This window comes from Bombina bombina, chromosome 1, assembly GCF_027579735.1.
Source record: "Bombina bombina isolate aBomBom1 chromosome 1, aBomBom1.pri, whole genome shotgun sequence".
Taxonomy (NCBI): Eukaryota; Metazoa; Chordata; class Amphibia; order Anura; family Bombinatoridae; genus Bombina; species Bombina bombina.
This window is the reverse complement of record NC_069499.1, coordinates 1559617908-1559644454: the sequence shown is the minus strand read 5'-3', so window position 1 is coordinate 1559644454 and position 26547 is coordinate 1559617908. Positions and strand designations below refer to the sequence as shown.

General features: G+C 42.1%; 1 protein-coding gene across 4 annotated transcripts in view; it reads left to right on the top strand.

The window, feature by feature from the left end:
• MXRA7 (matrix remodeling associated 7) overlaps positions 1–26547 on the top strand; it is a 110706-nt gene that overhangs the window by 39397 nt on the left and 44762 nt on the right. For all 4 annotated transcript variants that reach the window (XM_053709511.1, XM_053709535.1, XM_053709520.1 and 1 more), the window contains exon 2: positions 19559–19619. In XM_053709511.1, coding sequence (XP_053565486.1) covers positions 19559–19619 — 61 coding nt within the window. The remainder of the gene's footprint in view (positions 1–19558; positions 19620–26547) is intronic.

Sequence of the window (26547 nt, the reverse complement as noted above, 5' to 3'; positions counted from 1 at the left end):
TTGGCTATTCGTTAAACTGAATTGTGGGTGTGGTGAGGGGTGTATTTATAGGCATTTTGAGGTTTGGGAAACTTTGCCCCTCCTGGTAGGAATGTATATCCCATACGTCACTAGCTCATGGACTCTTGCTAATATGAAAGAAATGAATTTATCAGGTAAGTTCTTACATAAATTATGTTTTCCATTCGTCGATTGTATACTCCTTTGCAATATCCCCCTCCCAATTTAGTAGTAGTGTACTTTTAGTTGAGTATTTATTTTCCTGTAGTGATATTTATAATCTAGAGATTGCTTTCTTGGGTCTGTTAACTGCTGTACATAAATTTTCGAGAGTCGTCCTTTGACTATGATATAACCTGTAGGTAGAGGAACCAGTGTATCTGAATAGGCTCTAGTTTTTGTCTAATTTGCGCGAAGGTCAGCAATTTACCTTGTGCCTGCAAATCCGCCACCCTGTATAAGCCTTTATTTTCCCATTTCTTTATATGGTATCTAAACTCCTCGTTTATCAAATATTTTAGTGGCATTATTAGGGGTTGTTTAGGAATTAGCTTCCCTATCTGCTGGACCTTAGTCCATTGTTTCTTAGTCATTTGCGTAATTTTATTTTGATAGGCTTTCGGATCTTTGGTCTGTACCGTACCCCATATAATATCGTCAGGTTCTTCCATCCCCCCCATGGTTGCCTCCAAGGCAGGCCAGAGAACATCTCTCTGTCGTCTACCAAGTATTGAGTTGCTGCTATGTAGTAATGTCATCTTTATTTTTAAAGGGACATATATGTTCTAATATGTAAGTTGCTTATGTGTTTAACCTTTGCAAATGGGTTAAACACATAGTTAAAACCAGCTCCAAGGCAGAAATGCACTACTGGGACCTAGGTGAACATATCTAGTGAACCAATGACAAGAGGCACATGTGTGCAGCGGCCAATCACCAGCTAGCTATTATCAACAAAGGACAATAGCGGAGCAAACTAAATTTGATAACAGAAGTAAAATCACATTCTCTGTCTGACTTATGTCAAGGCCAGAATAGGTAACAGTGATATGAAATACACATAAACAAATGTCACACAGATCTGGTATTTCTATTGTATATAATGGAAACTATTTTGAAGCCCAGCATAATGTTGTATAATGTTACTGATCTAGTCCTAGTAGGTTATGTGACAATCACTGTAGTGAAATTGTTACTTGTGGTATCAGAAGCTATTTATCAAATCAAAAGAGATTAACAGTGAATTATTCCCCTTTCCACTGTGAGTCACTTGCAATTAAAAGGTTAACACATCTCGTTTTCAGTCTGATTCTCAAAAATGTACCAGCATGGAGAGAATTATCAGCTTATTTTACTGAATATTGCCTTTAAAGCAATCCCTGAATGGAATACTTTAAAGCAATCCCTGATGCAGTATTTTATAGAATCTCACCAGACCCGAGAACTTTAAATTGGGTTGTGAGTAAATAGCAGTAAAAGGGTTAACATATCACATTGTGTGAGTCGATAGAGGGGTTAACACATCTCATTGTGAGTTACAGGAGCATTGGGTTAGGGTAAATCATTTTGTGAGTTATAGGCTATAGAAGGGTTAACATATCACATTGTGTGAGTCGATAGAGGGGTTAACACATCTCATTGTGAGTTACAGGAGCATTGGGTTAAGGCACATCATTTTGTGAGTTATAGGTTATAGAAGGGTTAACATATCACATTGTGTGAGTCGATAGAGGGGTTAATACATCTCATTGTGAGTTACAGGATCATTGGGTTAGGGCACATCAATTTGTGAGTTATAGGCTATAGAAGGGTTAACATATCACATTGGGTTAGGGCACATCATTTTTTGAGTTATAGGCTGTAGAAGGGCCCCAAGGCAGAATATACAGTGATCTGAGATGTCATTGCAGAAAATGCAGCATGTCTGCAGAAAGAACAGGACACATGCAGGAACAGTTAGCGCTTGAACTTTGTAGTGCTGCTCCACATTAGACTGTTCTCTTCAAACAGAGCTGTGCTCTGGCTGCACTGTGTAAGTTTTCCTTAACAAAGTGCATTCAGAGCAAAGTGTTGTTTGAAGTAAACAGTCAAATATGCAGTAGCGCTGCAAAGCATCAACACATTGCTTGTTGACTGTCTCTCAGAGATTTTTGCAAACCCGCCCCCTAGCCTTTCCTAGTCTGCAAAGCTGTTTATTCTGAATGTAAGATGTTAGTATGAGCATTGCATCTTTTTTATTACTACATTTCTATGTTAGACCGAGAGAAAAGGAAACAGATTTATTCAAGAGACATTTTAAAATTATTTTTTTTGTATGCAGCTAATTTGCAATGCAATTAAATTAAAATGCTTTATTTTTCTGTTAACCAACACATTGCAATTCAACTGATGCCTTAGTGCAACTGTCTAATTTGAAATTGAATTTTATTTAAAAATGACCTGCAGAAAAATGTTCACAAAAAAAAAATCTCATCGCAAAAAGTGAAGAAAAGTTCTGCCTCTGGGTAGAAGGGTTAACATATCACATTGTGTGAGTCGATAGAGGGGTTAACACATCTCATTGTGAGTTATAGGCTATAGAAGGGTTAACATATCACATTGTGTGAGTCGATAGAGGGGTTAACACATCTCATTGTGAGTTACAGGAGCATTGGGTTAGGGTAAATCATTTTGTGAGTTATAGGTTATAGAAGGGTTAACATATTACATTGTGTGAGTCTATAGAGGGGTTAACACATCTCATTATGAGTTACAGGAGCATTGGGTTAGGGTAAATCATTTTGTGAGTTATAGGTTATAGAAGGGTTAACATATCACATTGTGTTCCTTGTTATAAAAGGGGTAACACATATTCTGCTGCGAGTCACTAACAGTTAGTGAGTGTGTGAGACACTTGGAACAGAGGGGTTAACACACTGAGTGAGTCACTGGCAAATAAAGGGTTAACAATCACACTGCGTGAGTCACTTGGCCTGGAATTCATCCTTACAAGGCAAAGTGTTCTCGCTCAGTGCTATATGCTCCAGGTCCCTGCTCTTCCCATACGTATCACAGTAGCGTCAGCCCTTGTCTCTCTTTCCCCTGTATCTCCTGAGAGTTGCTCTCCTCCGTTAGCACCTCTGTCTCCCAGGTTTGTTTTCTTCACTGTCTAAGCCATTTACTGTTCTCAGTGCCTTTCTCTGGTAGTCTCTTCTAGTCTGTCTCTAGCAGTCTCTCTCCTAGTCTGTCTCTAGCAGTCTCTCTTCTAGTCTGTCTCTAGCAGTCTCTCTCCTAGTCTGTCTCTAGCAGTCTCTCTCCTAGTCTGTCTCTAGCAGAGTCTCTTCTAGTCTGTCTCTAGCAGTCTCTCTTCTAGTCTGTCTCTAGCAGTCTCTCTTCTAGTCTGTCTCTAGCAGTCTCTCTTCTAGTCTGTCTCTAGCAGTCTCTCTCCTAGTCTGTCTCTAGCAGTCTCTCTCCTAGTCTGTCTCTAGCAGAGTCTCTTCTAGTCTGTCTCTAGCAGTCTCTCTTCTAGTCTGTCTCTAGCAGTCTCTCTTCTAGTCTGTCTCTAGCAGTCTCTCTTCTAGTCTGTCTCTAGCAGTCTCTTCTAGTCTGTCTCTAGCAGTCTCTCTTCTAGTCTGTCTCGAGCAGTCTCTTCTAGTCTGTCTCGAGCAGTCTCTTCTAGTCTGTCTCTAGCAGTCTCTCTTCTAGTCTGTCTCTAGCAGTCTCTCTTCTAGTCTGTCTCTAGCAGTCTCTCTCCTAGTCTGTCTCTAGCAGTCTCTCTCCTAGTCTGTCTCTAGCAGTCTCTCTCCTAGTCTGTCTCTAGCAGTCTCTCTCCTAGTCTGTCTCTAGCAGTCTCTCTCCTAGTCTGTCTCTAGCAGTCTCTCTCCTAGTCTGTCTCTAGCAGTCTCTCTCCTAGTCTGTCTCTAGCAGTCTCTCCTAGTCTGTCTCTAGCAGTCTCTCTTCTAGTGTGTCTCTAGCAGTCTCTCTTCTAGTGTGTCTCTAGCAGTCTCTCTTCTAGTGTGTCTCTAGCAGTCTCTCTTCTAGTGTGTCTCTAGCAGTCTCTCTTCTAGTCTGTCTCTAGCAGTCTCTCTTCTAGTCTGTCTCTAGCAGTCTCTCTTCTAGTCTGTCTCTAGCAGTCTCTCTTCTAGTCTGTCTCTAGCAGTCTCTCTCCTAGTCTGTCTCTAGCAGTCTCTCTCCTAGTCTGTCTCTAGCAGTCTCTCTCCTAGTCTGTCTCTAGCAGTCTCTCTCCTAGTCTGTCTCTAGCAGTCTCTCTCCTAGTCTGTCTCTCGCAGTCTCTCTCCTAGTCTGAATCTCGCAGTCTCTCTCCTAGGGGGATATTTATCTAAGGTCTGGCGGACCTGATCCGACAGTGCGGATCAGGTCCGCCAGACCTCGCTGAATGCGGAGAGCAATACGCTCTCTGTATTCAGCATTGCACCAGCAGCTCTTGTGCAGAGCAGGGGGGTGTCAGTCAACCCAATCATACTCGATCGGGTTGGTTTTCGGCGATGTCTGTCCGCCTGCTCATAGCAGGCGGACAGGTTATGTAGCAGCGGTCTTAGACCGCTGCTTCATAACTGCTGTCTCGCCAGAAACCCAGGCCCTCAAGCTCCTTCCTGAGCTTGATAAATGGCCCCCCTAGCCCGAGTCTAGCAGGCTCTCTCCTAGCCTGAGTCTAGCAGGCTCTCTCCTAGCCTGAGTCTAGCAGGCTCTCTCCTAGCCTGAGTCTAGCAGGCTCTCTCCTAGCCTGAGTCTAGCAGGCTCTCTCCTAGCCTGAGTCTAGCAGGCTCTCTCTCCTAGCCTGAGTCTAGCAGGCTCTCTCTCTCCTAGCCTGAGTCTAGCAGGCTCTCTCTCTCCTAGCCTGAGTCTAGCAGGCTCTCTCTCTCCTAGCCTGAGTCTAGCAGGCTCTCTCTCTCCTAGCCTGAGTCTAGCAGGCTCTCTCTCTCCTAGCCTGAGTCTAGCAGGCTCTCTCTCTCCTAGCCTGAGTCTAGCAGGCTCTCTCTCTCCTAGCCTGAGTCTAGCAGGCTCTCTCTCTCCTAGCCTGAGTCTAGCAGGCTCTCTCTCTCCTAGCCTGAGTCTAGCAGGCTCTCTCTCTCCTAGCCTGAGTCTAGCAGGCTCTCTCTCTCCTAGCCTGAGTCTAGCAGGCTCTCTCTCTCCTAGCCTGAGTCTAGCAGGCTCTCTCTCTCCTAGCCTGAGTCTAGCAGGCTCTCTCTCTCCTAGCCTGAGTCTAGCAGGCTCTCTCTCTCCTAGCCTGAGTCTAGCAGGCTCTCTCTCTCCTAGCCTGAGTCTAGCAGGCTCTCTCTCTCCTAGCCTGAGTCTAGCAGGCTCTCTCTCTCCTAGCCTGAGTCTAGCAGGCTCTCTCTCTCCTAGCCTGAGTCTAGCAGGCTCTCTCTCTCCTAGCCTGAGTCTAGCAGGCTCTCTCTCTCCTAGCCTGAGTCTAGCAGGCTCTCTCTCTCCTAGCCTGAGTCTAGCAGGCTCTCTCTCTCCTAGCCTGAGTCTGGCAGGCGGCTCTCTCTCTCCTAGCCTGAGTCTGGCAGGCGGCTCTCTCTCTCCTAGCCTGAGTCTGGCAGGCGGCTCTCTCTCTCCTAGCCTGAGTCTGGCAGGCGGCTCTCTCTCTCCTAGCCTGAGTCTGGCAGGCGGCTCTCTCTCTCCTAGCCTGAGTCTGGCTGGCGGCTCTCTCTCTCCTAGCCTGAGTCTGGCTGGCGGCTCTCTCTCTCTCTCCTAGCCTGAGTCTGGCAGGTGGCTCTCTCTCTCTCTCCTAGCCTGAGTCTGGCTGGCGGCTCTCTCTCTCTCTCCTAGCCTGAGTCTGGCAGGTGGCTCTCTCTCTCTCTCCTAGCCTGAGTCTGGCAGGTGGCTCTCTCTCTCTCTCCTAGCCTGAGTCTGGCAGGCGGCTCTCTCTCTCCTAGCCTGAGTCTGGCAGGCGGCTCTCTCTCTCCTAGCCTGAGTCTGGCAGGCGGCTCTCTCTCTCCTAGCCTGAGTCTGGCAGGCGGCTCTCTCTCTCCTAGCCTGAGTCTGGCAGGCGGCTCTCTCTCTCCTAGCCTGAGTCTGGCTGGCGGCTCTCTCTCTCCTAGCCTGAGTCTGGCTGGCGGCTCTCTCTCTCTCTCCTAGCCTGAGTCTGGCAGGTGGCTCTCTCTCTCTCTCCTAGCCTGAGTCTGGCAGGCGGCTCTCTCTCTCTCTCTCTCTCTCTCTCTCCTAGCCTGAGTCTGGCTGGCGGCTCTCTCTCTCCTAGCCTGAGTCTGGCTGGCGGCTCTCTCTCTCCTAGCCTGAGTCTGGCTGGCGGCTCTCTCTCTCCTAGCCTGAGTCTGGCAGGCGGCTCTCTCTCTCCTAGCCTGAGTCTGGCTGGCGGCTCTCTCTCTCCTAGCCTGAGTCTGGCTGGCGGCTCTCTCTCTCTCTCCTAGCCTGAGTCTGGCAGGTGGCTCTCTCTCTCTCTCCTAGCCTGAGTCTGGCTGGCGGCTCTCTCTCTCCTAGCCTGAGTCTGGCTGGCGGCTCTCTCTCTCCTAGCCTGAGTCTGGCTGGCGGCTCTCTCTCTCCTAGCCTGAGTCTGGCAGGCGGCTCTCTCTCTCCTAGCCTGAGTCTGGCAGGCGGCTCTCTCTCTCCTAGCCTGAGTCTGGCAGGCGGCTCTCTCTCTCCTTGCCTGAGTCTGGCAGGCGGCTCTCTCCTAGCCTGAGTCTGGCAGGCGGCTCTCTCTCTCCTAGCCTGAGTCTGGCAGGCGGCTCTCTCTCTCCTAGCCTGAGTCTGGCAGGCGGCTCTCTCTCTCCTAGCCTGAGTCTGGCAGGCGGCTCTCTCTCTCCTAGCCTGAGTCTGGCAGGCGGCTCTCTCTCTCCTAGCCTGAGTCTGGCAGGCGGCTCTCTCTCTCCTAGCCTGAGTCTGGCAGGCGGCTCTCTCTCTCCTAGCCTGAGTCTGGCAGGCGGCTCTCTCTCTCCTAGCCTGAGTCTGGCAGGCGGCTCTCTCTCTCTCCTAGCCTGAGTCTGGCAGGCGGCTCTCTCTCTCTCTCCTAGCCTGAGTCTGGCAGGCGGCTCTCTCTCTCTCTCCTAGCCTGAGTCTGGCAGGCGGCTCTCTCTCTCTCTCCTAGCCTGAGTCTGGCAGGCGGCTCTCTCTCCTAGCCTGAATCTGGCAGGCGGCTCTCTCTCTCTCTCCTAGCCTGAGTCTGGCAGGCGGCTCTCTCTCTCTCTCCTAGCCTGAGTCTGGCAGGCGGCTCTCTCTCTCTCTCCTAGCCTGAGTCTGGCAGGCGGCTCTCTCTCCTAGCCTGAATCTGGCAGGCGGCTCTCTCTCTCTCTCCTAGCCTGAATCTGGCAGGCGGCTCTCTCTCTCTCTCCTAGCCTGAGTCTGGTAGGCGGCTCTCTCTCTCTCTCCTAGCCTGAGTCTAGCAGGCGGCTCTCTCTCTCTCTCTCCTAGCCTGAGTCTGGCAGGCGGCTCTCTCTCTCTCTCCTAGCCTGAGTCTAGCAGGCGGCTCTCTCTCTCTCTCCTAGCCTGAGTCTAGCAGGCGGCTCTCTCTCTCCTAGCCTGAGTCTGGCAGGCGGCTCTCTCTCTCCTAGCCTGAGTCTGGCAGGCGGCTCTCTCTCTCTCTCCTAGCCTGAGTCTGGCTGGCGGCTCTCTCTCTCTCTCTCTCTCTCTCTCCTAGCCTGAGTCTGGCAGGCGGCTCTCTCTCTCGTAGCCTGAGTCTGGCAGGCGGCTCTCTCTCTCCTAGCCTGAGTCTGGCAGGCGGCTCTCTCTCTCCTAGCCTGAGTCTGGCAGGCGGCTCTCTCTCTCCTAGCCTGAGTCTGGCAGGCGGCTCTCTCTCTCCTAGCCTGAGTCTGGCAGGCGGCTCTCTCTCTCCTAGCCTGAGTCTGGCAGGCGGCTCTCTCTCTCCTAGCCTGAGTCTGGCAGGCGGCTCTCTCTCTCCTAGCCTGAGTCTGGCAGGCGGCTCTCTCTCTCTCTCCTAGCCTGAGTCTGGCAGGCGGCTCTCTCTCTCTCTCCTAGCCTGAATCTGGCAGGCGGCTCTCTCTCTCTCTCCTAGCCTGAGTCTGGCAGGCGGCTCTCTCTCTCTCTCCTAGCCTGAGTCTGGCAGGCGGCTCTCTCTCTCCTAGCCTGAGTCTGGCAGGCGGCTCTCTCTCTCCTAGCCTGAGTCTGGCAGGCGGCTCTCTCTCTCCTAGCCTGAGTCTGGCAGGCGGCTCTCTCTCTCCTAGCCTGAGTCTGGCTGGCGGCTCTCTCTCTCCTAGCCTGAGTCTGGCAGGCGGCTCTCTCTCTCCTAGCCTGAGTCTGGCAGGCGGCTCTCTCTCTCTCTCCTAGCCTGAGTCTGGCAGGCGGCTCTCTCTCTCTCTCCTAGCCTGAGTCTGGCAGGCGGCTCTCTCTCTCTCTCCTAGCCTGAGTCTGGCAGGCGGCTCTCTCTCTCTCTCCTAGCCTGAGTCTGGCAGGCGGCTCTCTCTCTCTCTCCTAGCCTGAGTCTGGCAGGCGGCTCTCTCTCTCTCTCCTAGCCTGAGTCTGGCAGGCGGCTCTCTCTCTCTCTCCTAGCCTGAGTCTGGCTGGCGGCTCTCTCTCTCTCTCTCTCTCTCTCTCTCCTAGCCTGAGTCTGGCAGGCGGCTCTCTCTCTCGTAGCCTGAGTCTGGCAGGCGTCTCTCTCTCTCCTAGCCTGAGTCTGGCTGGCGTCTCTCTCTCCTAGCCCGAGTCGCCATATAATGTGAGGGGACACCTGGTCATTATTTTCATAAAGGATCCCTTGATATCAGTCTGGTAGCTGCTAATCATTGCTGATCTGATGATGAATTTGTCGGGCTACCCTCATGCAAAACCAGAAGATGGGATGCAGTATCATGTATTGCAGAGGGCCCTACAGTAGATAAGAAGTACAAATTCAGGAATTATTTAAATTGAAACTTTATAAGAATTGTCATAATCGGCCATATCAGATAACTGATATATTGTTTGTGTCCAACTCAGTAGTTAGACAGCTATAACTAAAGAAAACAAACAATTATTAGTTTGATTTTAAGCCACACCCCTAACTGTGTCCGCAGTTCCAGCCTGCCCCAAATGTTGCACTCAGGGTAAAATGTCTCAAGCTGTATTCACAGCTTCGGACACATTGTGGTGCAGGGTCACATGAGTTAGCGCCTGCAACCACACGTTTTATTTAAGCTTTAATTTAAATGTCTAACCATCCACTTGTAATACTAGAATGTGCGTTATTGTTTGTGCGATGGGTGCGACAGACAAGCACCCTATTTACTTGCAGTCTAGCCCTTTATAGTCAGAATGATAGTTGAGTGTAATGTCTCAGTGTTAAACAAATGTAAAATTGTGAATTTAATTTAAAGTAACATTGCAGTTTAAAGGGACACTGTACATGTATATATTCTCAATTATACATTTTATCTGCTCTAGTGTATTTAACTTTTCACATATTACTCTTTTAGCTTTATTTTGTCTTTTCAAATAACTGCTTTTGGCTATTGAAAACGCCAACCTACACTGAAAATTTGAATACTGCAGTATTCTCTATAAAAAACAACCACAACAATGATGCAAATAAGAGGCTGTGACAAAAATCAACCTCCCAGTTAGTGTGAGAAATTGACCAGCCCAATTGAAATGATGTTCCTGCAGCATCTTTGAATACAATAAACTCTTATCAGCTGCCAGGGGACATTATACACTAGATTTTCCTTTGCATAACTGTTTTGTAGATGATCTACTGGGAGTGTTTTTGTAGCAATGAATACTCCTAACCAAGCCCCAAAGTATCAGATGTAGACGCATGTTTACAGACTCCTGCTTGCTCTGGTTTGCGTAATGGATCTTTTCATATGTAGGGGAGGGGGGAGTGTCTTCTCTTCCTGATTTCTCACCCCCTTTCACTTGGTGTCCCAGCCTAACTTCATCAACTGTGCTAAACTAGGAACTAAACTAGAAGTACATTTTTAAAAGGTTTTATACTGGATTTTTAGATCAGCATCTGTGCATATCCTTCTTTATAGTAGTGTCTATTGCACTGCTATATACAAAATAACATACAAACTAGAAAGTGCAAAGTTTAAATGCAATAAAATGTAATCTGAAGTGTAAAGTGATATAATATAGAAAGCACAAAGTGTAAATGCAGCAGAACTGTCATGTCATGCAGAGCTATATTGCACAGGGCTTGTCTCTCCTTCACATACAGAAATGCAGAGAACTAAGGCAAAATCTTCCTTTTGAAAATGTCACTAGGGATCTCGCAGTGCTGGAGGATCATTTTAGATCATTTCACCTGAGTAGAGAGGTTTTGAATATCAGGGCCTAAGTGAGCCATCTAACCAGTCTTCCCATGTTTTATTTTTTCTGCAGTCAGATTTCTAGTATTTGTATTCGCTTATTGTACGCAGAAACAATAACCAGAGAGGTGGGAGGAAGGAATGTGCCAGGGTGGGTGTAAGGAGGAGAGAGAAAAGAGGAAAGAATGTGAAACCTAATGAATGAGAAAGGAGAACTGTGACATTGCATGAGAACAAAATGGAGGGCAAGTGATAGATGAAACAGCGAAAGACACAAGAATAGAATGTGAGATTATAAAACGGAGGCAGAAAATTAGAGAGGATGATAGTGAGAGATTAAAGGGACACTGAACCCAATTTTTTTCTTTTGTGATTCAGATAGAGCATGAAATTTTAAGCAACTTTCTTATTTACTCCTATTATCACATTTTCTTCATTCTCTTGGTATCTTTCTTTGAAATGCAAGAATGTAAGTTTAGATGCCGGCCCATTTTTGGTGAACAACCTGGGTTGTCCTTGCTGATTGGTGGATAAATTCATCCACCAATAAAAAAGTGCTGTCCAGAGTTTTAAACCCAAAAAAACGTAGATACCTTCTTTTTCAAATAAAGATAGCAAGAGAATGAAGAAACAATTATAATAGGAGTAAATTAGAAAGTTGCTAAAAATTGCTGCTCTATCTGAATCACAAAAGAAAAAATTTTGGTTCAGTGTCCCTTTAATAGAATATGGTGACACGGGCCTTGATTCATTAATTTTCGGCAGCTGTGTTTGCAACAATGTTTTTGTAACAATGTTATAAATATAGTGCTTTAAAACGTGTGCACTGTAAATTGAAAAGCTTAAAAAAAAATGCTTTGAATCACGTAAGTTTTAAATAACGCAAATTGAACAAATCTGCTTTAATCTCTTACAGTTCCTCTCTCCAGTGTGCTACAAATCCATACTTTTACCCCTCCCCCCCTTTTTTTAATGAAGTTATTGACTGGGTGGTGCAGCCAATCAGATGCTGTATTGTTGGCTCATATATATATATAGAAAGAAATCATGTAAAATCTTTGGGATTTTTTTTAGATCTTGTATTGTAATGTAGGAGTAAAAAAAAAAATGTAGAAACACAAATGTTATCTTTAAGGGCCTCACCGTACTGATGAGACCTGAGCGACGAGTTTTGAATATCTGGCTCATAGTAGTAAGGTGCACTCCTACAGCCTCCTCTATTCAGTTTCTACCAGCACAAGAAGTCACTAAAGCACTTGAGACTCACTGTTTACGCGATTGTGGTACTGTGTTTGTCAGCCCATGCTCCATAGTTGTGTAGATTTTCACACAAATAATACAACGGAGTATGTACTTTTTTTTTAAAGGGATATAAAAATAAATAAAACATATTTGCTCACTATATATAGTGCAGCAACAGGGCTGGATTGGGAATAAAAAGCAGCCCTGGAAAAATATAAAGACCAGCCCTATTTTCCGTTGAGTCGGTAGAATGCACATGCACCATTTTTTTCAAAGGGGGTTACTGGGACACTCCTTCCCCAGTATTTTTTTCAGAATTAAATAATATTACTTTGTATTAAATAAAAATGTCAGATTTAAGTTATATAGGCACTCTACAACCCAGTTGCATCCATTAGTCAGCCCTTTAAATTGTAGCTTTCCAGCCCCAGCTGCTGCAGCCCACCGGGAAATCTCCTGGTATCCTGGTAGGCCAATCCGGCCCTGTGCAGCAATTACAGCCTTGCAGACCTTTGGCATTCTAGTTGTCAATTTGTTGAGGTAATCTGAAGAGATTTCACCCCATGCTTCCTGAAGCACTTCCCACAAGTTTGATTTGCTTGATGGGCAGTTGTTACATACTATATGGTCAAGCTGCTCCCACAACAGCTAAATAGGTTTGAGATCTGTTGACCGAGTGGGACCCTCCATTAAAGACTGAATACCAGCTGACTGCTTCTTCCCTAAATAGTTCTTGCATAGTTTTGAGCTGCGCTTTGGGTCATTGTCCTGTTGTTGGAGGAAATTGGCTCCAATCAAGCTCCGTCCACATGGTATGGCCTGGTGTTGCAAAATGGAGTGATAGCCTTCCTTCTTCAAGGTCCCTTTTATCCTGTATAAATCTTCCACTTTACTAACACCAAAGTACCCCCAGACCATCACATGGCCTCCACCATGCTTGACAGATAGCGTCAAGAACTCCTCCAGCATCTTTTCATTTGGCGTGCATCTCACAAATGTGCTTCTTTGTGATCCAAACACCTCAAACTTAGATTTAAACAAATCAGAATAGAGGGCGCCACATAGTGCAGATCATAAGGTAATTCAGATGTAAATACAGGAATGGTAGAAGAATCCTACTCACAAAGTGTAAAGCACAGATGTGCAATACCAGCAGTCCGGAACCACACGTCGTCCGGTAGACCAGTAGGTAGAAACGGAATCCTCGTCTCGCCAGGGAGAGTCCAGAGAAACCACAGAAGAGTTCTGTACGGTGATGGTCAGTCCCACAAGTCCTAAGGCCTGGGGAGAGAATCCAAAGCTCCAAATGGAAGGATGGTTCCCAAGTGTGGGAAATGATAGTCGGCAGCAAATAGAAGGTTAATATTCTAATTGTTAAAAATTTATTAAAATGATAAAAACAACAGCAACGCGTTTCTCAGTGTTACACACTGTTTCATCAGGCTATATCTTAGATTTGTCTGTCCATAACACTTTTTTTCTGATCTTCCTCTTTCTAGTGTCTGTGTTCTTTTGCCCATCTTAATCTGTTCTTTTAATTGGCCAGTCTGAGATATTATTTTTTTTCTTTGCAACTCTGCCTAGAAGGTCAGCATCCAGGAGTCGCCTCTTCAATGTTGACGTTGAGACTGGTGTTTTGTGGGTACTATTTACTGAAGCTGCCAGTTGAGGACCTGGGAGGCATCCGTTTCTCATACTAGACACTCTAGTGTGTTTGTCCTTTTTGCTCAGTTGTGCACGAGGCCTCCCACTCCTCTTTCTATTCTGGTTAGAGACATTTTGCCTTCATTTCTCAGAACAAGAATAGACTGACGAGTCTTTGTTTCTGGCCATATTGAGCCTGTATTCGAACCCACAATTGCTGATGCTCCAGATACTCAACTAGTCTAATGAAGAACAGTTTTATTGCTTCTTTAATCAGCAGAACAGTTTTCAGCTGTACTAACACAATTGCAAAGGGGATTTCTAATGATCAATTAGACTTTTTAAATGATAAATGTGGATTAGCAAAACAACGTGCCATTGGAACACAGGACAGATGGATGCTGCTAACGGGCCACTGTATGTCTATGTAGATAATAAAAATCAGCAGTTTCTATCTACAATAGTCATTTACAACATTAGCAATGTCTAGAATGTATTTCTGATCAATTTGATGTTATTTTAATGGCAAAAAAAACTTGAGAGAGTGAGAAAAAAATGTGCATACACAATAGTGTTGTAATTGAGATATATATTTTATTATATTTTGCTTCACTTCACATGAACGCGACCAATTCCCAGTATAACACAACCTGAACAGAGATGTTGGCATTCCTGCAAGGTGTCCTTATTGCAGGGCACCCATATAACCACTCTAATTAACCCCTTAATGACAACTGACGTACCAGGTACGTCATGCATTAACAAGTAGTTAATGACAATGGACGTACCTGGTACGTCAGTTGTCTAGGAGAGTGCTGGAAGCGATCGCAATCGCTTCCAGCAGCTCTCAGGGTATTGCAGTGATGCCTCCATATGGAGGCATCCTGCAATACCTTTTTAGAAGACTCCGATGCAGAGAGGGCCACTCTGTGGCCCTCTCTGCACCGGTAGTTCGTTGGTGGGTGGGAGCGCAACAGGGAGGTGGGTGGGCGGCCCATCGCTACCCGGCATCCGGTTCCTAGAAGTGCAATGTGCACGCAGGGAGCGCGCGGGGCGCGCATGCGCGCGCATTAGCTGGCCACTGACACCAATGAGGGAAGAGGGGGGGGGGGGGAATATATATTTTTTAAAATCATATAAAATGATCTGGGAGGGGGAGGGGGGTAGGGGTATTGTGGGGGGCTGCTACACTACAGAAAAACCCCCAAAAAAGAAAAAAAGAAAAAAATACTTATATGTTTTTGTGCAAATTGGGTACTGGCAGACAGCTGCCAGTACCCAAGATGGCCGCAATTAGATAGGGGAGAGGGTTAGAGAGCTGGGGGGGGGGGATCATGGAGGTTGGGGCTAAGGCAGGAGTCCATCACAGCTAAAATATTTTTTTTTTTTTATAAAAAAAAAAAAAAAACTCCTTTTATTTAGTACTGGCAGACTTTCTGCCAGTACTTAAGATGGCGGGGACATTTGTGGGGTGGGGGAGGGAAGAGAGCTGTTTGGGAGGGATCAGGGGGTGGGATGGGTCAGGTGGGAGGCTGATCTCTACCCTAAAGCTAAAATTAACCCTGCAAGCTCCCTACAACCTACCTAATTAACCCCTTCACTGCTGGGCATAATTTACGTGTAGTGCGCAGCAGCATTTAGCGGCCTTCTAATTACAAAAAAGCAATGCCAAAGCCATATAAGTCTGCTATTTCTGAACAAAGGGGATCCCAAAGAAGCTTTTACAACAATTTGTGCCATAATAGCACAAGCTGTTTGTAAATAATTTCAGTGAGAAACCTAAAATTGTGAAAAATGTAAAGTTTTTTTTTTTTTATTTGCTCGCATTTGGCGGTGAAATGGTGGAATAAAATATACCAAAATGTGCCTAGATCAATACTTTGGGTTGTCTTCTAACAAAAAATATATACATGTCAAGGGATATTCAGGTATTCCTGACAGCTATCAGGGTTCCAATGTAACTAGCGCTAATTTTGAAAAAAAGTGGTTTGGAAATAGCGAAGTGCTACTTGTATTTATGGCCCTATAACTTGCAAAAAAAGCTAAGAACATGTAAACATTGGGTATTTCTAAACTCAGGACAAAATTTAGAAACTATTTAGCATGGGTGTTTTTTGGTGATTGTAGATGTGTAACAGATTTTGGGGGTCAAAGTTAGAAAAAGTGTGTTTTTTTCCATTTTTTCCACATATTTTATTATTTTTTTTTAGTAAATTATAATATATGATGAAAATAATGGTATCTTTAGAAAGTCCATTTAATGGCGAGAAAAACGGTATATAATATGTGTGGGTACAGTAAATGAGTAAGAGGAAAATTACAGCTAAACACAAACACTGCAGAAATGTAAAAATAGCCATTGTCATTAAGGGTAAGAAAATTGAAAAATGGTCCGGTCATTAAGGGGTTAAACAAATGTCTTGCTTCAGTAAATGTTTCCCTGCCTGAGCAAGTACAATAGAAACAGCTTAAAATATAACAACGTGAGAACGCGCGGTCAAGATGAAAAGTGCTGCGCAGGTCAGATTTTCTGTATGGTGCCAGGAAGCGGCAACATAGATCACGCAGGCCTTGTGTTTGTCAGTAACAATTGTTATATGGACAGCTGAGAGAGGGAAAAAATTTTAAATTAGAGAAGAAAACAGAAGTGAACAAATGAGAAAATGAAGATTAGACTGAGATTAAAGAGACATAAACAAAAAAATATTTCTTTCATTATTCTGACAGGAAATACTATTTTAAATCGTTTCCTTCTTTCATCAAATTTGCTGTGTTCTTCTGGTACTCTTTGTTGAAGAGCATAACTAAGAAGGAAGAGTGCTGTATGGGAGCTGTTTGTGCTGCCATTTAGTGCTCCTGCACAAGTATTACATTGCTAAAAGCAGCCTTGTAAAACTGCTGCCATCTAGTGCTCCTGCACAAGTATTACATTGCTAAAAGCAGCCTTGTAAAACTGTTGCCATCTAGTGCTCATGCACAAGTATTACATTGATAAAAAGCAGCCTTGTAAAACTGCTGTCATATAGTTCTCAAAACATATGCACCCTCCTGAGCCTACCTACCCTCTATTCAACAAAGGATACAAAGAGAAGAAAGTGAATTTGATAATAAAAATAAATGTGATGTTTTTTTAAAATGTTACACTTAATCTGAATCATAGAGCTGAGATTCTAGAACATTATATGAAGAGAAATATGTTCCAGGTTTGCATTAAGAGACACAGAAGTCTTGACTCAGGTAGAACAAAAGTACAATTTAACAAAAGAACACTTCTATGACTATTATCAAATTACCTCCTTCTCCTTTCCATGAGAGTGTACTGAGGTAGGCACAGGAGCGTACACGACTGGAGCACTATATGTATAACATTGTTGCAAACCGCTGCCATATAGTGCTCTAGACGTGCACGCCCCTGTGCTTTCCTTAGTATGCTATAAATGGACTGTAGCATCTCTGTGTCTTGGTTTTAAGGGACTGACTGAGCTCCGCCCAAACACACAAATGGAACACAGGACACGCCCATAACTCGCCCCTCCCACATCCCGTCAATTAGCTAGTAACAATACATATTACCATTAACATTTTTAAAATAGAGATTTTACTCCTAGTTCACACAGTTTGGAATGTAATACGACCTGTATAAAGTGGTGAGAACTGTTATAAAACCTATATGGGAAATTTAATTTGTAATTGCAGTTTTTTAATTGTATTAGTTAATATTGTAGGACTTTTTCAATCCAGTAACAGATATAAGTACATTTTTTTTTTAATCAAGTTTAGTGAATATGGAGAGAGCCCAATGTGTCTTGTGGTAATGCACAAACACATGGCTTATGGATATGTAATATAAAAAGTCTCAATATAACTACACAATCAACCATGAGTGCAGTGCTAAGGGAATGGTTCTTTAGTGAATACTGTGCAGAGCATCACACAAGTAGCTAGTATATACTGTGCAGAGCATTTCACAGGTATCTAATATATACTGTGCAGAGCATCTCACAGGTATCTAGTATATACTGTGCAGAGCATTTCACAGTTATCTAGTATATACTGTGCAGAGCATCTAACAGGTATCTAGTATATACTGTGCAGAGCATTTCACAGGTATCTAGTGAATACTGTGCAGACCATCTCACAGGTTTCTAGTGAATACTGTGCAGACCATCTCATGTATCTAGTGAATACTGTGCAGACCATCTCACAGGCATCTAGTGTATACTGTGCAGACCATCTCACAGGCATCTAGTGAATACTGTGCAGACCATCTCACAGGTATCTAGTGAATACTGTGCAGAACATCTCGCAGGTATCTAGTAAATACTGTGCAGACCATCTCACAGGTATTCCGAATTGTACAGATCTAACTCCCCCCACATTTTCTTCTATGGCTGTGTGTGTGTGTATATATATATATATATATATATATATATATATATATATATATATATATATATATATATATATATATATATATATATATATATATATATATATATATACAGGTGGCCCTCGTTTTACAACGGTTCAATTTACACCGTTTCAGAATAACAACCTTTTTTTCCAGTCATGTGACTGCTATTGAAAAGCATTGAGAAGCAGTGCATTTATTAAAATTGCCAGTAGGTGGAGCTGTCCGCTTGTTTTGCAGCAAAGCCAAGCAAGCTGAAAGTAATCAGTTTAACCAGACCTGAGCTATCGAGCAGATTTCAAAGGAACAAGATCCTCCTGTCTATAAATCAGTCCAGATTGGAATGTATAGAAAGAACTGTTTGCAGAAAAATGCAAGTAAAGTCTGTGTTGTGTGATTATTTTATTAGGTTTATAATGCTGTTTAGCATTTAAAGTCTTCATTTCAAAGCTTTAAAAATAGTGTATTAGGTGTTACTTATGACAATTTTGAGAGGGGCCTGGAACCTATCTCCCTCACTTCCCATTGACTTACATTATAAACTGTTTCAATTTACAACGGTTTCGATTTACAACCATTCCTTCTGGAACCTAACCCCGGCGTAAACTGAGGGCTACCTGTGTGTGTGTGTGTATATGTATATGTATATGTGTGTATATATATATATATATATATATATATATATATATATATATATATATATATATATATATATATATATATATATATATATATATTGTTGTTGTTGTTGTTGTTTTGGTAGAATGCAAAAGTGCATAGGGATTATCTGCTGGAGCATGCCTAAAAGCTGTGAACTCAGTTGAAATACAATGCCTGTGTCTAAACACTGATAAGGGGGTGGGGGGTGGAGCAGAGTGCTCCAGACAGCATGACTAGTAAAGTATTTTTACTTATTTTTGAAAACTATTTTAAAATACTTGCCAGCAATTTGTAATTTTTTTTTTTTTTTTTTATGCAAACTTGTTTTTAATTAATTAGCACTTTTAGGATATGCACAGATCTTAAGCTTTTTTATGGAAATTAAAAGGGATATAAAACTATGTGTTTCATTGTTGTAATAAAATAATCACTAAGCAGTGGGTTTTACTTAATAGAAATCAGTGCAATTTGTATTATTCATCATTTAAAAAAAAAAAAAGATTTTACCTTTTATTTTTTTACCTTAATTTGTGAAGGGTCCATTACTTCCAGTTACTGTCTCACAAGGCGGCTGGGGTCTCTACTTGAAGGCAAAGGAGACATCTGCTCTAGCTGCAGTATGTTTCTTGCCCATGCTTAATAGAGGGCTTTGCTGCAATAATCATGTGAAAGTTAAGTTTGAAGGGACAGTCTACTTGAAATGTTTTATTGTCTAAAAATATAGATAATCCCTTTTATTACTCAATCACCAGTTTTGCATAACCAGCACAGTTATATTAATACATTTCTTACCTCTATGATTACTTTGTATCTAAGCCTCTGCAGACTGCCCCTTATCTCAGTGCTTTTGACAGACTTGCATTTCAGCCAACCAGTGCGGACTCATAAATAACTCCATGGGAGTAAGCACAATGTTATATATAACACACTGGGAACTAGCACTAAACTGTAAAGAACTGTCAAAATGCACTGAGATAAGAGGCGATTTTCAACGGTTTAGAAATTAGTTTGTCTTATGTTTAGCTTTCAACAAAGAATGCCAAATTTGATGATAAATGTAAATTGGAAGGTTGTTTAAAACTGCATGCCCTATCTGAATCATAAAATCATAACTTTGACTAGACTGTCCCTTTAAGTTCCGTAATGTCTGCTCGCTTACCTAACTAAAGGCAGTGGCTACACTGAGAATTTCTAAGTGCTCATTTAGCAAGAAAACAAGATGTTTGCTGGGTTTTTTTTTTTAACACAATCTGTTTCATTGTTTGATTTAACATATTGTTTTATACTAAAGAAGCGCTTTTTTTCCCAAATCCCTTTAAGCACATTAGGTTTAGCAATAAGGTAGTTGTGAAATAAATAAACTTTAGTATTTTACAATGTGGGTTTCTTCTTTTAGGAGGAAGACTGTGAGGCAGAAAGTGATAAAGTACTGAAGATAAGTGAGGCAGACGATGCAGGTAAGTGTGCAGCAATGCAGATCCAGCTTCAAACACTTTCAATTTGAAGAAAAAAAAATGATTTAAGAATAAAACCTTCTTCGTATTACTATAAATATTCAGGAGAAGACTCAGCTTCAAACTGAAACCAAGTAGATTTTATTTGCCAGCAGTGACCTCCTGAGGCTATAAAGAACAGACTTTATTCTTGCCCCTCCCAGGACTCATAGACGCATAACCGAAATCTCTAACAATGTTATCCGGAAGGGAGTAGCTGACAGCTGTTAAACACATTAACAATAGACAGCAAAGTTATTTTTTATATAAGTGCAGTATATAAACTAACGTGATGTATTACAGCATCAGTGTTAATTTCGTCGACCAAAACTAGACTAAAATGAGTATAAAACTAAAGAAATTCTGATGACTAAAATATGACTAAAACTAAAATGGCATTTTAGTCAAAAGACTATGACTAAAACTAAATCAAAATTTGCTGACAAAAACATTTCATGCAAGGCAATCCATATCTAATTACTGCTCTTTTGTCAAATTTACGAATCTTAATTTTATAAAATTTTAAGATAAATAAAGACACGTTATACACCACAACAGTTAAATCTGTTAAATCTGTATTGCATGTTCAAACCTTAATACCATAAATAAAAACAGGTTAATAAACCTTTACTTCAAAAGTAGATAATGAGTTTGGAAGTTCTAGAGCAGTGCTAATATCATTGCCGAAAATGTTTCGAATCTGTGAACAATTAATTGATTCTTCCTATAGAAATAAGCATAACCCACGAGTATCGGTTTAAGTTATGCTGTGCCTGTGCTAGCTGCAGAAACTTTTTGTTGTGTTGAGTTACTTGATACTTGTTTTAATTATTAACAGAGAACTGATAAAGTTTTGTATTGGGTAATATGTGCAATACAGACAATACAGTTTACAGTTTTTTTTTTTTATATGTATTTTAAAGTTGCACTTCTGTTTGTTTATGAAACTTGGTTTTATTTAATTTTAAGCTTAATAAAGATGTTATATATCACAACGGCTAAATCTGTGTCTGTATTGCAGGTTTAACCCCTTAATGACAACTGACGTACCAGGTACGTCATGCATTAACTTACAGTTAATGACAATAGACGTACCTGGTACGTCAGTTGTCTAAGAGAGTGCTGGAAGCGATCGCAATCGCTTCCAGCAGCTCTCAGGGTATTGCAGTGATGCCTCCATATGGAGGCATCCTGCAATACCCTTTCAGAAGACTCCGATGCAGAGAGAGCCACTCTGTGGCCCTCTCTGCACCGGTAGCGATTGTGCCGGTTCGTTGGTGGGTGGGAGCGCAACAGGGAGGCGGGTGGGCGGCCCATCGCTACCCGGCATCCGGCTCCTGTAAGTGCAATGTGCACGCCGGGTGCCGGGAGCGTGCGGGGGCGCGCATGCGTGTGCGCGCGCTGGTGCGATTAGCTACCCACACTGACACCAATGAGGAGGGAAGAGGGGGGAAAAAATAAATATATAAGGATCTGGGAGGGGGAGGGGGTTGGGGTATTGTGGGGGGCTGCTACACTACAGAAAACATTTACAATGGCAATAAAAGATCAAAAAAACACTTTTTTGGGGGGCAAATTGGGTACTGGCAGACAGCGGCAATTAGGTAGGGGAGAGGGTTAGAGAGCTGGGGGGGGGGGGGGGATCATGGAGGTTGGGGCTAAGGCAGGAGTCCATCACAGCTAAAACATTTTATTTTTTTTTTATTAAAAAAAAGAAAAACTCCTTTTATTTAGTACTGGCAGACTTTCTGCCAGTACTTAAGATGGCGGGGACAATTGTGGGGTGGGGGAGGGAAGAGAACTGTTTGGGAGGGATCAGGGGGTGGGATGTGTCAGGTGGGAGGCTGATCTCTACCCTAAAGCTAAAATTAACCCTGCAAGCTCCCTACAAGCTACCTAATTTAACCCCTTAACTGCTGGGCATAATTTACGTGTGGTGCGCAGCAGCATTTAGCGGCCTTCTACTTACCAAAAAGCAACCCCAAAGCCATATAAGTCTGCTATTTCTGAACAAAGGGGATCCCAAAGAAGCATTTACAACCATTTGTGCCTTAATTGCAGAAGCTGTTTGTAAATAATTTCAGTGGGAAACCTAAAGTTTGTGACAAAATTTGTGAAAAAGTGAACTTTTTTTTTTATTTGATGACATTTGGCGGTGAAATGGTGGCATGAAATATACCAAAATGGGCCTAGATCAATACTTTGGGTTGTCTTCTAAAAAAAAATATATACATGTCAAGGGATATTCAGGTATTCCTGACAGATATCAGGGTTCCAATGTAACTAGCGCTAATTTTGAAAAAAAGTTGTTTGGAAATAGCAAAGTGCTACTTGTATTTATGGCCCTATAACTTGCAAAAAAAGTAAAGAACATGTAAACATTGGGTATTTCTAAACTCAGGACAAAATTTAGAAACTATTTAGCATAGGTGTTTTTTGGTGATTGTAGATGTGTAACAGATTTTAGGGGTCAAAGTTAGAAAAAGTGTGTTTTTTTTCAATTTTTTCCTCATATTTTATATTTTTTTTATAGGAAATTATAAGATATGATGAAAATAATGGTATCCTTAGAAAGTCCATTTAATGGCGAGAAAAACGGTATATAATATGTGTGGGTACAGTAAATGAGTAAGAGGGAAATTACAGCTAAACACAAACACTGCAGAAATGTAAAAATAGCCATTGTCATTAAGGGTAAGAAAATTGAAAAATGGTCCGGTCATTAAGGGGTTAAACCTTAATACCATAAATATTAACAGGTGTTATGTTTACTCCTGGAGTATATAATCAGTTTGCAAATTATAGAGAAACTAGTCCTAAAGCCCGTTCACACGGGCCGTGTTTTATATATATATATATATATATATATATATATATATATATATATATATATATATATATACATCCAAAAAGAAAAGCACTCACCGGGTCTTATTCAGCAAAAAATCCTTTTAATTTGTGACGTTTCGGGGTTGCCCCCGTCCTCAGACAACAATTACAGGTATATACATTTACTCACCCTTTATACACAAACAAACCCGCTCCCAAGTGCAATCCCGCCGGCGGCGTACCGGAAGTCAGCTGCCGTGCGCAGAACCCTACGTCACCGGTTGCCATAGCAACCAGGACGCCTCCCGGCGGAATCCCTGTTATAGTAAAACTTAAAAAGTGCATTATTTACAAAGGCTGTATAGGAATCGTTATATGCTGACAAAACAACATGTCGTAATAATGGGCTTAGACATCATGATAATATTAAGTACCAAAACGGGGAAAATTATGCTTTATCCTAACACCGTAACTAACAAAAAAGAGCTAAACAAGCCACTCAATTTACTTTCTATTAGGTCTCTAGTCACTAAACCTACAGAAAAACAAACTATCAAAATCCATGAATCTAGGTTCAGAAAATATAAAAGCCAAAAATAAATAATATAAAAAAAAAAAAAAATATAGAAATAAAAGCAAATATACTAAAAATAATAATAGATACAAAGAGAACAAAAAGAAAAATCACCAAGTGAAAAATAAATGAAAAAATAAAATGAAATAAAAAATAATACACATATAGAATTAGAAAAAATATAAGGGTGATAGAATCAAGAATAATAAACAATAAAAATAAAAATGAAAATGAAAAATCAAAAGATAGTGAAAACAAACATAAAAAGAAGAGGAAGAAAACAAAAAGAATAAAAAGAGGAGAAATAAAGGAAGAACCAAGAAACATGCAACAAGATGATATCAAAAAGAGGTATTTTACAAAAAGCAATGCCAATCTAAGTTGACATTCAGGCCCCTGGGGGCCATGGTGCCCAGATTGTAAATCCATTTAGATTCTCGCTGTAGTAGTATTCTACCTCTGTCACCCCCTCTTGTAAGAGGGGGCACATGATCAATGATGATATACTTTAGATCAGCAACTGAATGTTTCAATAGGGCAAAATGCCTGGCCACTGGTTGCTCAGAGTCGCCACGATCAATAGCTGTTCTTATCGCTGATCTGTGGTTGGCCATTCTTGTACGAAGATCGTCCACAGTTTTCCCCACATAAAACAAACCGCATACACAGTGTAACAAATACACTATGTATTTGGTTGTACATGTGACCCGATGTCTGATGCTGTAAGTCCTATTCTTGTAGGGATGTCTAAACACTTTACCAGTTGTTAATCCATTGCATGTTGTACATCCTAAGCAGCGGTAACAACCAGGTTTAGATTGCAACCAGGTCTCTTTCATATAACAGCCCCTGGGGTCTGTCTTGACAAGCTGGATATGGAAACCCCCCCAGGGAGACCTATAGTCTCGGCTATAGGCTCATTGCTTCAGCCAATTGCTATCTATTTGGACAACATACTCCAACCATTAGTCAGGAGTATGGATTCTTTCCTCTTGGATTCAAGCGCTATGATAAGAAGACTCAGCACCATTAATGATATACAAGAGGATACCCTGCTGGTCACTATGGACGTGACCAGCTTGTATACAATAATACCTCACAATGAGGGAATAGCGGCAGTATGCAGGCAATTGGCCAAATACCCGTATGTGGGTCCACCCGTTGATGTAATCCAGGAACTTCTAACAGCATGCTTGGAGATGAATTACTTTCGGTTCGAGAAGGAATTTTACCTGCAAATTGCGGGGACCGCCATGGGGTCAAATGTGGCACCCACATATGCCAACTTGTTCATGGCAGAATTCGAAACGAGAGGAACAACACTATTCCAGGATGACAGAATCTCCCATTACAAAAGATATATAGATGACCTCTTCTTGATATGGCGTGGTACAGAGGAAGATTTACTATTATGGTTTACAAGTGTCAATGCAGCACATCCAACTATTAAATTCAAACTGACGTACAACAGCTCGAGTGTGGATTTTTTGGACCTGAGAATTTTTAAGAAAGAAGGTCGACTATGCACGACACTATACACAAAAGAAACAGACCGTAATTCTCTACTACATGCCCACAGCTGCCACCCTCCAGCCCTCAAACGTGCTCTACCTTTATCACAATTCAAGAGAACAGCAAGGAACAATACCATAGCTGATCTTCGGGAACAACAAATGCACACTATGGAATCACGTTTCATTCAGAGGGGGTACAATAAACAAGATCTAGCACTACAGAAGATGGATACATTGAAGCTACAGCAGGAGGATCTACTAACCTACAAGGAAACATCTTTGGAAGATAATAGAATGACGTTCTCCACAACCTTTGATGACAAACCAGCTATTGCTGAGAGCATACGTAAACATTGGTCTCTTATATCTTCAGACCCGGATCTACCGTTTGAGGGGACAGCACCTCCTAGAATGGGATATCGGAGAGCGAGGTCTTTAAGAGACCAGCTTGTCAAGACAGACCCCAGGGGCTGTTATATGAAAGAGACCTGGTTGCAATCTAAACCTGGTTGTTACCGCTGCTTAGGATGTACAACATGCAATGGATTAACAACTGGTAAAGTGTTTAGACATCCCTACAAGAATAGGACTTACAGCATCAGACATCGGGTCACATGTACAACCAAATACATAGTGTATTTGTTACACTGTGTATGCGGTTTGTTTTATGTGGGGAAAACTGTGGACGATCTTCGTACAAGAATGGCCAACCACAGATCAGCGATAAGAACAGCTATTGATCGTGGCGACTCTGAGCAACCAGTGGCCAGGCATTTTGCCCTATTGAAACATTCAGTTGCTGATCTAAAGTATATCATCATTGATCATGTGCCCCCTCTTACAAGAGGGGGTGACAGAGGTAGAATACTACTACAGCGAGAATCTAAATGGATTTACAATCTGGGCACCATGGCCCCCAGGGGCCTGAATGTCAACTTAGATTGGCATTGCTTTTTGTAAAATACCTCTTTTTGATATCATCTTGTTGCATGTTTCTTGGTTCTTCCTTTATTTCTCCTCTTTTTATTCTTTTTGTTTTCTTCCTCTTCTTTTTATGTTTGTTTTCACTCTCTTTTGATTTTTCATTTTTATTTTTATTTTTATTGTTTATTATTCTTGATTCTATCACCCTTATATTTTTTCTAATTCTATATGTGTATTATTTTTTATTTCATTTTATTTTTTCATTTATTTTTCACTTGGTGATTTTTCTTTTTGTTCTCTTTGTATCTTTTATTATTTTTAGTATATTTGCTTTTATTTCTATATTTTTTTTATATTATTTATTTTTGGCTTTTATATTTTCTGAACCTAGATTCATGGATTTTGATAGTTTGTTTTTCTGTAGGTTTAGTGGCTAGAGACCTAATAGAAAGTAAATTGAGTGGCTTGTTTAGCTCTTTTTTGTTAGTTACGGTGTTAGGATAAAGCATAATTTTCCCCGTTTTGGTACTTAATATTATCATGATGTCTAAGCCCATTATTACGACATGTTGTTTTGTCAGCATATAACGATTCCTATACAGCCTTTGTAAATAATGCACTTTTTAAGTTTTACTATAACAGGGATTCCGCCGGGAGGCGTCCTGGTTGCTATGGCAACAGGTGACGTAGGGTTCTGCGCACGGCAGCTGACTTTCGGTACGCCGCCGGCGGGATTGCACTTGGGAGCGGGTTTGTTTGTGTATAAAGGGTGAGTAAATGTATATACCTGTAATTGTTGTCTGAGGACGGGGGCAACCCCGAAACGTCACAAATTAAAAGGATTTTTTGCTGAATAAGACCCGGTGAGTGCTTTTCTTTTTGGATGCTCATATTGTCAGTTTAAAGCACCCCGGGCAGGCTAAATAATGACTGTGTAACCGTGAGTGCTGCTGCCTCTTGGGATATTATATATATATATATATATATATATATATATATATATATATATATATATATATATATATCTCTCTTTCTTTCTTTCTTTCTTTCT